The sequence below is a fragment of the Pangasianodon hypophthalmus genome, chromosome 10 (assembly GCF_027358585.1).
Source record: "Pangasianodon hypophthalmus isolate fPanHyp1 chromosome 10, fPanHyp1.pri, whole genome shotgun sequence".
Classification (NCBI taxonomy): domain Eukaryota; kingdom Metazoa; phylum Chordata; class Actinopteri; order Siluriformes; family Pangasiidae; genus Pangasianodon; species Pangasianodon hypophthalmus.
The window spans coordinates 12,610,312-12,623,019 of record NC_069719.1 but is presented as its reverse complement, the minus strand read 5'-3'; the positions used below and the strand labels follow the sequence as shown (position 1 = coordinate 12,623,019).

The window sequence follows — 12,708 nt, the reverse complement described above, 5'->3', positions numbered from 1 at the left end:
ATCTAGAAACAACATTAAAGGTCACAATTCATTTCCAAAAACTCTTCTGTTTGTAGCTGAAAGAGTATGAGGCTCAAAATCGTCACTCATGTAGCACGGACACAAATGAGTGGACTGATGCCCCCAGTCCCACTACGAACGAGCTCTCTGTAAACTTTAATGTAAGTAGCAGTGTTCTTCTACTTTTCAGTCTTGGATAAAACTTCAGAATGGGCTACACCTGCACATAGCTCTGACAGCCTTCCTTTATCAAACCCTCTCACTCCTGAGTCACTTTAATGAGTGAGTTAATAGCAGCTGTGTATGATTAGCCGTGCCACATCCTTGTTTGTTGTAATGAGTTTATTGGCTGCGCCACATCCTCCCGTCTCAGGCATTCTCCCAGCAGGAATGTCACCCACTCTGTCAGGCATTTGTTCTTGTCACTCCCCCCAAAACGGCCTGGATGTGAACCACTGTTCTGCCCCCATTACAAATCCATCAGTCCACCACGGGGCCGAGTACCAACCCCCTATTAAGCTCTATTCATCGCCCTCAATACTTTAACCCCCCATTGTGTCACTTTGGCTGTATGCAACACTGGGCTGAGTTCTGCAGGGAGCAGCTTTTTCAGACAGGGAGGGTATGATTAGAGAGCTCAGTTAAAGGGCCTATTCCCCTGGGCGATTTCTCGATGTGTCTTTTTCCAACTTATTCCCTCCTATTTTACTATGCAGAACTCAGGAACATGACTTGAGTGTACTAAGGCTTTAGGATATAAGAGTAATCCTAGCATTGAAGTTTATATATTGGCAAACGGATCAGGCAAAAGTGTGCAGTAAGGGACTACATTGTTGTTATGGTTATATTATGAAACAGCTGGTATGCGTTTTGTGGTGTTCAAGGTCTGAGTGGAATAAGACCTCTGACCATGAGACTAATGCAAAATCAGAACAAAAAAAATTCCTTAGCCTTCAATAGTTCTATTACAAAATGTATCAGTAGCACGAGCAACAGTAACACTGTCCTGAATTCTTTCTCAGAGCTCGGCACTTCTGAATGTTTGGTGAAGCTGCATTTAACCAGGCTGAAAGTCACATTCAGTCTTTCATTTTCAGTTCTCTTCTTTACCCACAAAGAGCTCATGCATAGAACATATTAGCAGCTGTACAGTGTCTAATTCTAAGCACAGAGTTTGTTTCTGTCTGTGTGGAAAGCTTGGTTTTAAACAGAACTACCCGTGGTTGATGTGTGTCATAGGTGCTATATCAGCTGTGGCGGGAAAATGTGTTAAGCACCTGAGGTTGGAAAAGTGGTTGGCTAAAATTATGGTTGCAGTCAGTCTGTCTCTGTCTCATTAGGTTTCAGAAGAGAGCCTGCAGCAAGCAGCTATTAAAACACTGCTGGGAACTTATTATTATTCACAGAAGCTTCTGTGTTAAAACCAGTGTAATGTCTCCCAGGTTCTGCCTTGAATTTACACTGTTAATAACTACAGTTCTGTAGTCTATAGAGTGCAAGTTGGGAAAGTGATTTATACCTATTAAAAATTCCCAAGTAAATTGTAACTAAATTGTTATACATTGTTCCTACTGAATAAACAAAGTAGATGGGCTTGATGTCTCACATTTGTCCTTTATCTTTCATCTAACTATCTCAGAGCTGCCTTTATTCTTCCATTACTAAATTTTTTTAGTAATTATTATTATTTAGTATTATTATTCCAACATTTGTACCTGCTCAGTTTAGTGTTTCCCCAAACTGATTAAACTCTTCAGTGGTATAATAGCTGGAAAAAAACATAACTATATAGCATTCTGGCTCCTTCTTTAAGTACTACAACCTGAAATGCCACCTTTTATCATAATCACACTTTCGTTTAGTCTACTGCTATTTTCGATTTATGTGCTTTGATATATTTTTTGCTTTGTTAGTAAAAATGCTTCAAGCAGTTTAAAACATGTTGAAGGCACTGGTTTAATGGTCTTTAACTCCTCCGTCCTGGCTTGCAGTCACAGCAGTCAGATGATGACCTGGAGGAGTCGATGGCTTTTCGAAGGCTTCACAAGCTGGTCAATTCTACCCGCCGTGTGAAGAAGAAGCTCATTAGAATAGACGAGAGCAAAAAACACACATCAAAAGGTGAGGAATCGAACCTTTCACTGCACCCTCAGAGAAAAAATGTCATAAAATACATGGCAAAAACAAAACTTGGTTTGTCTGCTTTCAGACTTTTTTTTTTTTGGTCCCCTTTGGAGGACCATTGAGACTTTATTGATACTGATAAATATTTGATCACCTATGGCTTCTTAAGGTGGGGGAGATGGTAAATAAATTTACATTTGTGAACGTAATACACATTTAAAGGTTAATATGGGTGAGTGGGGGGTGTAGAGGGTAACAGACATGACAGTAGACATAACACAGCTGCAACTGCAGATGTAAAACATACATGATACATATTAGGACAGGGGAGGGGAAAGAAAGAAAGAAAGACAGCCAGCCAGACAGACAGACAGAAAGAATCTAAAGTGTAGTGATTGTAATAACAAATGAAATAATTAAAATGTACACCACCATCTTTCTGGTTTCTGTGTATGGTTCATGTATGCCTGTGTAATTTAGTTGTGTCTCTTTCAGACTCGTTGAGCTCTGACTTCTCTCCTACATGTGAGGAAAAGGCCTCTCTCTACTCGGGTGTACAGAAGCGTCTGGTCATGTCTCAGGGTGATGGAATGGCCTCAGCTCTGTGTGTGGACGGAGATTCAGACAGCCTGACTACTTCTCCGTCCTCCAGCAGCCTGGACACCTACAGTGGCCATAAGCAGTTTAAGCCGTTTAACAGTAGCCAGGGGCTAGGCTACTCTCCCGCAGGGCCCAGCGTGGACACTGCAGTGATGGACGCAGACAGCCGCTCATCCTTTTCTGAGGCTGAGGGCTGCTGTGAAGAGGAGCCCAGGATAACCCGTTCTGTGACTGATGGAGAAATGAGACGGGCCCTGAGTCCCTCTAAATTACATGGGGTGAGTTAAGAAGCACTGATCCTCTGGTTATATTCCTTGATATTGTCCCCAGTCAGAGTGACGACAATGAGAAATACTTCCATAAATAGATCTGGTAAACCCCCACTGGATGAGTGGAATGGAAACAGAGAGCATTACACTGTTATGTCTGCTTCCACTTATTCCTGCTGTTAAAAAGTCACAGCGATTCTTTCACACTCTACCTAGCTGCTTCCCTTTTTTGTGTAATGGAGGCCTTGCAAGAGTTTTTTTTTTTAACTTTATCAGCAGAGGCAACATTTTATCTTTTATGGAAAAATGCATGCTTTTGAAAAATCTAACAGATATATTTTGTATTCAGTCATGTTCAACAATATAATTTTCTCCGCAGAGGGCGTGTAGCTTTGGAGGGTTTGACCTTATGAACCAGTCAGTATACATGAGACACAACTCTAACGCCCCTGTAAGTATTAAACAAAATATTATATTCCAAATCAGACAGTATAAGACTAGAGGTATTGTACTTTCTTTGTTACATACAGTATGATAAATGGCAGGGATTATTGTGTACACATTATCTGCACTCATTCCATGAGACTGAGGTTGAGGTTTGTGGTCAGTCTGCTAATGTGTTTTGTGATTCCACTGCAGAGTGATAATGGGACCATCAGCAGGAGAGATGCAGCGAGGTCACCAACTCCGTCCCGCATCTCTCTCGGGAAGAAGGTGAAGTCGGTGAAGGAGACCATGAGGAAACGCATATCCAAGAAAAGTAGTTCTGTCATGTTTGAGCAGGTATTGCAGCAATACATGTTGGTTTTTATTCCTGCTGTCTTTCTGAACCATGAACATGGGGAGCTCCCATTGTACTCTTAGGAGGTGTTGCTTTATCAGAGGTGTGTGGACACTAGGGTGGTTATGGTGTCCCAGTTTCATGCTTAGTCACACTGTATGATCAGACAGTTACCTCAGTGCTGACATTTTCAATAACACTGATTAAAATACATGGGTGGCATGGTGGCGCAGTGGGTAGCGTTGCCAATTCACGGTTTTCCCTGTGTATATGTGTTATTTCTTCAGGTTCCCTAGTTTCCTCACACTGTCCAAACACATAGGCACTACTGTACATAGGCAGATTGGCTATGCTAAGTTGCCCGTAGATGTGAGTGAGTGTGGGAATGTGTGTGTGGATAGTGCCCTGCCATGGACTGGCATTCTCACACCTTGTGTGCAGTGTTCATGTGATTGGTGCCAGACACACCGTTCTCCTTAAATATTCATGACATTTAGATATCAGTCACTGTGGTTTTGTTTTCTGGAGCATTTACACCTACAGTATGTGCTTTGTCATGCAATACTCTATCCATTTGTATGTTTTGACTGCCCCCTACTGGCAGTTCTATTAAAATACAGTCTAAAGTTATATCAAGCTCTTCTCTCTCTCTGTCTGTTCCACTCAGTTGAGTCCAAGCCGAGAGCCTGAGTCACTCCAGTCCCCCTGCACAGACACAGACTCGCTGGAAAAACCCAAGCTCAAGTCCAGCTGTTCTGTCGAGAGTCTGAGGAGCTCACTAAGTGGACAGAGCTCAATGAGTGAGTGTGTGCATCAGTCTGCTCCTGCATGAGTGATCAAAATCCTCCCTAATGTAATCACATTTCAGAACTCCATTTGATGTGCATTTAAATGGACTTGCATTTGCAGGTGGTCAGACAGTAAGCACCACAGACTCCTCAGCAAGTAACAGAGAGAGTGTGAAGTCGGAGGATGGTGATGAGGAGGAGCTGCCTTACAGAGGGCCGTTTTGTGGCCGAGCCCTTGTACACACCGACTTCATCCCCAGCCCATATGACACAGATTCCCTCAAACTCAAGGTGAGAGATTTGAAATTAGTATCACTAAATGATATCATGCTTAAGTAAAAAAAAAAAAAAAAAAAAATAAAAAAATAATTAAATAAATAAATAACCAAATAAATAAATAAATACTGTAAAAAGTATTAAGTATTATTTTTTAAGTAAAAAAAAAAGACTCACAATAGCTGGATGGTCTTCAGAGCAGTATTTGGAAAATACTTTGGGTATAGAATGAACACTATGGACTGAGGACTGAGAGAAAATGTTCAGCCATACAGCACTAATGCATTTCAGCTGAGACATGTCTGTCTTCAGGTCTTTTTAAACTACTTATAGATTACATGACCTTAACTATGATTTATCCACTTAAAGCAGACAACACAACAAATGTTTAAGATGCACAAGGCAATCATGTGAAATATGTGGAGACAATCTGCCACAAAGAGCAATCTCAAAGAAAATATCACAAGACATACATACACAGCACACAGTCAGTATTGAAAAGATGAAAATCTGAATATGGGGAAAAAAAATGACAAAAGCTAAAATCTTGATAGAAGCTGGATTCACCATCATATAAATCCAATTTGTAGTGCTGTGGTTTGGATTTTTAATCCTTATTGCTAACTGCAATTTGTGCAACTTGATTACAATGGAACCCTTTCTGAGAAAATGTGTCCACAAAGGAATCCCAGATAAGATTATGACCCTGTTCACGTGACCTGTAGGCGTCGGCCAGTTGTGGACGGTTTGTAAGGCATGGCTATGGGAATCAAAGTTATGCCTAACATAAGGTGTGCTGAAGGAAAGAGATATATTGCACTGAGCCCCTTAATGCTACCATTTTCCCAGCTGTCAATGAGGAGATGGATTTCCTTCCTGTTTTATAGTATATTATAATACCAGACTCACTAACATCTATCAAACATCTAGCTTTATTATATATGGTATTGTTTTTGTTCATGTTTTGTCTACATATGTCCTATATACTATATGTTCATTCTTTGATATGAACTCTTTGTAGTGTATTTTGTATTTACACTTACAGGCATAACCACATGTTTTCAGCTGTCTTTTCCTCATGTATTTGCTTTTGATTGTTTAAGTAACATGACTAGATCAGGTCAGTTACAAGTAGTTTAAAAAGCACTGAATTCAAACACGTCTCTCACCTTGAAACCTCAGCTGAACTGTTATTAAATGTTTTGGACATCTACACTAAAGTATATCAGTTTATACAGTCAGTTTTTCATCAGGACTGAATATTTATATCTGTGTAGAGTAGATTTTACCTTTTTCACTTGGTGTTTGCTGCATATACATAATTTAATTAAATAATAAATCTAACATGTAGTAGATAATGCTGTAAGATGTTATGTTGTATAATGGTGTATGTGCTTTAAGCCCACACTGTATGATCATGATTTGTTCCAGAGAGGGGATGTTATAGACATAATCAGTAAGCCTCCAATGGGTACATGGATGGGCCTTCTGAATAACAAGGTGGGCACCTTTAAGTTCATCTACGTAGACGTGCTGAGTGAGGAAGTCGAAAAGCCCAAGTGCAGCATCAAGAAGAGAAGGAAGAGTCGGCCTCCCAAACCCACCTCTGTGGAAGAGCTTCTAGAGCGCATCGACCTCAAAGTAATGACAGATACAAGCACCAAAAAGTGTTCCAGTTTTAAAAAATATTATATAAGTTCATAGTAATGGCAAGTTCCTGTAAATGTTCAGTCTTTTTTAAACTTCCTGTACTGTCTGCTTGTATAGGAGCACATGCCTACATTCCTGTTTAATGGATATGAGGATCTGGAAACGTTTAAGTTGCTGGAGGAGGAGGACCTGGACGAGTTGAACATCAGAGACCCACAGCACAGAGCAGTGTTGCTGACTGCAGTGGAGCTGCTGCAGGAGTATGACAGTGAGTGGACCAGCACCTAGAGATGCGCACACACACACACACACACACACACACACACACACACACACACTGTACATATGTTAAGAGAGATGGAAGTAGTTTGGGAAAACTTTCAAAATGTTCATTTTTCTCTATTGTGTGTATGTGATCCTAGTTAACAGTGACCCCGAGAATGGTGGCTCCTCAGTAGACCCAGAGGAGAAGGTTCAGCCAGAGATATCAGCTCCCTCAAGAGATTCTCCACGTGACTCTGGTTGCTATGAGAGCAATGAGAATCTGGAGAATGGTAATAACAGCCTTCCTCGCCTGTGACTCTCTCCAGCCGCACTACTCATTTTCTCTGTGGGCTGCCAGTGTCTGCATGCTCCAGAGTCAAGCAACACAAACTGATGTGTCTGAACAGTGTTTGTGATAAGCACACTCTGGCCATTCATCACGCCACCATCTCTGCACTTTCTCTTGCTCACTTTGTTTTCCTTTGCTCCGAGGGCCAAACTCTATCTTTCTCTCAGCCCTCTGCTAGTCTTTGCCTTCTGCATAGTGTTTATCCACAGACATGTCAATCACATTCTCCATCAAAAACTCAAAGGACCAGTACATTCCGTCTCATCTTGTTCATTGTGTACAAGGAAGTGGTGGCTTTGCATCTATCTTGCTGTTCCGTCTGTTCTGTTATGACCATGAACAACAATGGGTTTTGTGTTTGGCTAAAATTGTGTTGAACCAAAAGTGTGACAAAGTTGTAGTTAACTGCTTAGCAGGCAGTATTCATTGTTAGAAATTGGAATTATGATTATATATAATTTTAGTGTTTTGCTTTCATTTAGTTCTCTAAAACAAAAGTGATTTTGACATGCTCTTGTAAATGTCAGTCACCTCTTTGGAGCATATTTTCCATGCTTGTACTTTTGAAATTGTTCTGTTTGTCTGTGTATATTTTTCTATTAAAACATATAATAATATAATTTGCACAGTATCATATGTGCCTAAAACCTCTATTATATGCAAAGTAAAAAAAAAAAAGGATAAAATTGATATATTTACAGAAATTACTTGGACCAGGAAAATGTGGACAATTGTTTAAAAAAAACAAAAAAAAAACAGAACTGAACAGAAGAAAATGTCTTAACTGGGGAAAAAATATACATATGCGTTCTCAGTTTGTTCCTGACCAGTTATAATAGAGGCTACAGAATAAACAGCTGTAACATACTTGTCTGGACTATCTGCTTTTATTTCTGCCGGTTTCCATTCGCTTTTCATTTCTGTGCCATCTGCTGTATGTGTGAAGGCATGCTACCTCTCATGTCAAGTGTCTGTGTTTGCATGGAGAACTCAGTACTATTTGTTCCATCTAGTAATTTCTTTTGCATACTGATTTAAATATTGTTCATGCTGGATTGTAAGTCACATGTTGCATGGCTCTTTTTTTAGGGAAAGGCAAAAAGACATCTCATTTAAGCAGGTCTTCATCAGGCTTTGAGTCCAGTCACCTCCCGTCTCCTGAGTATCCCACTCCACCTCTCGGCCAGTCCAGCAGCAGGCAGGATCCACAGTCTCTCCTGCCACCTTTCCAGATAACTTCCATCCAAGCTGTTCATTTAGGGACCAGCCGCTCCTTGCTCAGCTTAAAACCCCTCAGTCAGAGCTATGATGAGTTGCTTTGCATCCCTGTTCCCCAAGGCTTGTGGAAACGCTCTCTTTCATTGGATTATCAGCTCCTCCACATTAAGGAGCCCTACAATCCAGAAGATTTGACTCCCACTCAATCAGCAGAACCTGATGCTTTGCTGCAGAGTTATAGCCCTGCTGAGCAGAATGAAGCTATAACATCTCAGGCATGTGCCAACCAAGAGGATGACTCTGAAGAGCTAGGCACAGGAGATGATCTGACTTTCCCTTCTGTTGACTCCTCCACGGATGTGGAGAGCGAGGAGGTACCTGTAGATAGTGCTGAAACGTCTCCACCAGATCCTCCCTTACACTCACACCGCATAAAACCTCCAGTTCCTCCTAAACCTCTTCCGCTGCCATTTGTAAATGACAAAGGGATAACAAACCCTGACAACAAACACGTGTTCCAAAGCACCTTGGTATCACACAAATCAGACACTGCCTCTGGTATACCCAAGTCCAGCAAACCTTTTATCCACAGGCTTGGAAAGAAAGTGCAGCATGCCCGATCACCTAATCTGGACTTACTTGTAGAAGAGAAGCTGAGCTTGGATGGTATAGACCTCACAGAGGAGCCCTATTCTGACAAGGTATTTCATAACATTCAGGAATTGATAATGTATTATGATCTATTATACTTGCATCAACATTTAGTAAGGGTGTTGTGGGAATCAGGTCTTTTTTTGCCCGCATCGTGGTAGCAGAACAAACATCTTTGATTTTCTCAATTCAGATGTTACACTGAGCAGCCTCTTGATTAGATACCCAAGTTGTGACAGGCAATTAAAATTTAATCAGTTCCTCCTTACCACCACTAACTGTAACAGAAGATAATTGACTGACAATCATGCTATGTTTCCAGTGGCCACTTTCATAACTGACCTTTTCTGAGCGCAGCGCTGCTGTTGCATAGACATTATGTATTAAACTGAGTAACAAATACTCAAATCTTTGCTTGTTATATGTAAGCAATAAAACATGACAGGCCGTATTGTTATAGAAAGTTAGGGTCCTGTTATCACTTACATTACAACAGCTGTTTATATAAACAGTCAGTCCTTCATCAGCCTCTCTTTTTCTGTATTTAATAAGACAAAAACACAGCTTGTCTTTTTACCAAGAAACCACAAATTGGAAAGTTAGAGCTTTACCTCTAACTGTTACAAAGTGCTGACACTGGAGACTCCTTCCAAAAATGCTAAGCCTGCTCTACAAGTCCCTGTGAATTAGCTGTTACTATAGAAATGATAATGTATTAGAATGAGTGCATTAATTTAAACCTTACAGCCAGCACTAATATCTGAGCTGTACTGCTATAGAAAATTAATCCACCATTCCACAGCACTGTGGTATAAATGCCAATAATGGGTATACAATGAATTATTGTATATACTTACATGATTGTGTATATAATGAAAGGATTGTGATCAATCTGCATCTGAGCAGTTTGTATGTAATTTAGCTGTATAAATATCTTACCTTTCTTTCCAGCATGGCCGTTACAGAGTCCCGTTCTCCCTCATTCAAAGATACTCTGAAGATTTGGATAAGCCTTTAGGGGATATTGCTGCAGTAATGGATCAGACCAGAGTCCAGCTGCTTCGCAAACAGCACCGTATGGCAGTGAGTGTAGTATAGATGTGACTTTTCACATCTTGCATAAAGTAAGTTACTCGAATGTTCTTCATTCTGATCTTCATTTCTTTTATTCCTCAGATCCCACTGAGAGGATTATCAGAGATTTGTATAAAGCTATAATCCTTTGAGTAATGCTGGATCCCAGGGCTTCATGTTGTCACCTGTTACTCTCTGGCACGGACGCTTGATCTATCAACTGTCTGATAGTATAGCAGATCACCAGACCACAGCAGTCACAGCTGATGCCAAAATGTTTGAATGAATGAAGAATGTTACTGACTGTCATGAAGGAAATCTGTACACTTTTCAAGTGTTACTAGAGCCAATTTAAGATTTTACTTCTTTTTCAAAAATGACTTTTTGTTTAATGTCACTTTAATGCAGTTTTAATTAAAGGCAGGCAATATGACAAAAAATATATTGCAATACCTGAAAACATTTCTTTGATAAATGTAGGTATCACAATTTAGCTTTGCTAACAAACTTCCAGCAAAATAGTAGCATTGCATTTAATGAAAAATCTGTGAAATACTGAGCTAGGTGATACTTTTATTTATTGTCTAGAAAAATAAATTATTAAACACAGAAAAAAGGAGAAAAAAAGTACAATTTCTGTAATTAAATTTTAACATTTAACAATTTTTAAATATTCGGTACAAAGTCTTAAGTCAGCTGCTTCTAATCACAGTAGTTTTAAAAATATATAAAAAAAATATTGCTGATATTGCAATATCGCTGATATTGTGATGTTGCCCAGCCTTTATTCTAATGTTTTAATAGGTTTTGAAAAATAGTTTTGTGAAATCAGATACATGCTTGCTCTGAATCTGTAATTTTTTTTTTCATGGTTATATAGAATACAATTAATTCAGTACTTGTGTTTAGCCAGCACCAGATCAGCATCTTGGAAAGTTTTTAAATCTCTAAATCATGCTACTTGTAAACTAGAATGTGATTAATTGTGAAGTACAACTGCTGCCTTTCAAGTGTAAATATAAAATAGGAGCTCTCTATGATGACTTGTGAATTTGCATTTGTTTTAAAATGTGTTTAGTTTCACCTTGAAAAATGAAGATTGTGATTAAAGATACCTGAGCTCTTGGCTTTATTATGAAATGACTAGGTCAGTGGTTCTCAATTCCAGTGAAGCCCTGCACAATTTAGTTTTTCTTAAATAATTTCCAATAAATAATTGGTTCTTTACTTTAATTTTAAACACTTTGTATTTAGTCCTGTATGTAGGACCATGGAAAGAAGAATCCATACATTTTCTGTTCTAAATTGAGATTGAGGGTTATACCCTTCTTTGCTACTGAAATTTAGGGAACAGTTTTCAAATATTCCTCTTACTTTGTGTAAAAGACAAGGCTAGGTATGTTGGATTTTTTTCATATGTCTGTGAAAGCATGTTGTCTGTTGTCTTTTTATTTCTATATATTTTCTCAAAAAAGTTGTTTATCAAGCTAAATATTTATTATTTTTTTCATTGTTACAGGGTGTATTCAAGGATACTCTCTGTATTGTCATTACATACTTTAATCCTTTGAAATGGCTTTAATGGTCGTGTGTAGATTATACAAATGGACTTAAATAACTTCTTAGGAAGAACATAATAAAAAAAACATCAACAATCAAGAAGTCTTATGATTTATTTAACTATAATAAAGGGATTCTTAGATTAGGTTATTTTTGTGTTGTAAAACGGTTTTTCAGTGTCCAGGTTGAACTTTAGCAGCTAGCTACAAAAATACAGCGTGTCCCAAAGGTCTCCATACATAGGGGAAATTAACACATTTTAGCAAAACGTCTTCCAAAATTTTTCATACTTAGTTTTTTTTTTTTTTTCCAGTTAGCCTTTAAGAATGCCTTTGACAAAAGAAGATCGTATTGAAATCATTCTCATGGCTGGATCGGGACGCTGTCGCAAGATTGTGATGTGCTTGCCATGTTTCCTGTTGAAGTCCATCACATACGACACTGCCGCCAAACTTATTAACAAATTCAAAAAGACTTTGTTGAGGACCAACCGAGAAGTGGACGTCCATGAACATCCACTGACGAAGGCACAACCGACTTGGTGCTGCCACATAGTCCTGTATGTATGGAGACTTTTGGGACACACTGTAGAACACTGAAACACTGATAGTAGCCAATCGGATTCAAGGAAACAGGGGGAAACAGATTAAGTGAGGTAGTCAATGTGAGACCCAATACTATGGGTTAACACCTAAAACACTCCCCAGAACTAAGTATCACCCAAAGCTTTTCCGTATTAATGAGCTTTTTCTTTACGATGCATGGCAGAATCAAAGGTACTTGTTTTTTACATGCAATGGCATCCTCTGACCATGGGCTGGCACTGTGAGAAGTTAGAGTATAGGGCCTTTCGCACCGCGGGAACCTTTTCATAGTACCTGAACTAATTGTGGAACTACCCACTTTTTGGCGTTTTCGCACTTCCGGAGCTGGGTGCGATTTTAGTACCGGACTGCCTTTTTCGAGAACCAAATTAGCTCCTACTCCGGAGCAGGGTTTAACCAGCACAACTGGCACTATCCGTGACGTAAGTAGACGTTGATTGGCCAAACGTACGAAAACGCCCTCACCCGCCATGATTTAAAACGCCGTGTAAACATACTG

The 12,708-nt window shown here is 39.5% G+C and overlaps 1 protein-coding gene across 3 annotated transcripts in view; it reads left to right on the top strand.

Annotated features, from left to right (window-relative positions):
* The window catches only part of sash1b (SAM and SH3 domain containing 1b), a 63,030-nt gene extending 51,353 nt beyond the window's left edge, over positions 1–11,677 (top strand). For all 3 annotated transcript variants that reach the window (XM_026934004.3, XM_026934005.3, XM_053237441.1), the window contains 13 exons: positions 57–161; positions 1,992–2,121; positions 2,620–3,002; positions 3,373–3,444; positions 3,633–3,776; positions 4,442–4,574; positions 4,684–4,853; positions 6,270–6,479; positions 6,606–6,756; positions 6,911–7,042; positions 8,191–9,020; positions 9,922–10,053; positions 10,147–11,677. In XM_026934004.3, the coding sequence (XP_026789805.3) occupies positions 57–161; positions 1,992–2,121; positions 2,620–3,002; positions 3,373–3,444; positions 3,633–3,776; positions 4,442–4,574; positions 4,684–4,853; positions 6,270–6,479; positions 6,606–6,756; positions 6,911–7,042; positions 8,191–9,020; positions 9,922–10,053; positions 10,147–10,188 (2,634 nt within the window). In that variant the 3' untranslated portion in view covers positions 10,189–11,677. The remainder of the gene's footprint in view (positions 1–56; positions 162–1,991; positions 2,122–2,619; positions 3,003–3,372; positions 3,445–3,632; positions 3,777–4,441; positions 4,575–4,683; positions 4,854–6,269; positions 6,480–6,605; positions 6,757–6,910; positions 7,043–8,190; positions 9,021–9,921; positions 10,054–10,146) is intronic.
* The last annotated feature ends 1,031 nt before the right edge of the window (positions 11,678–12,708 follow it).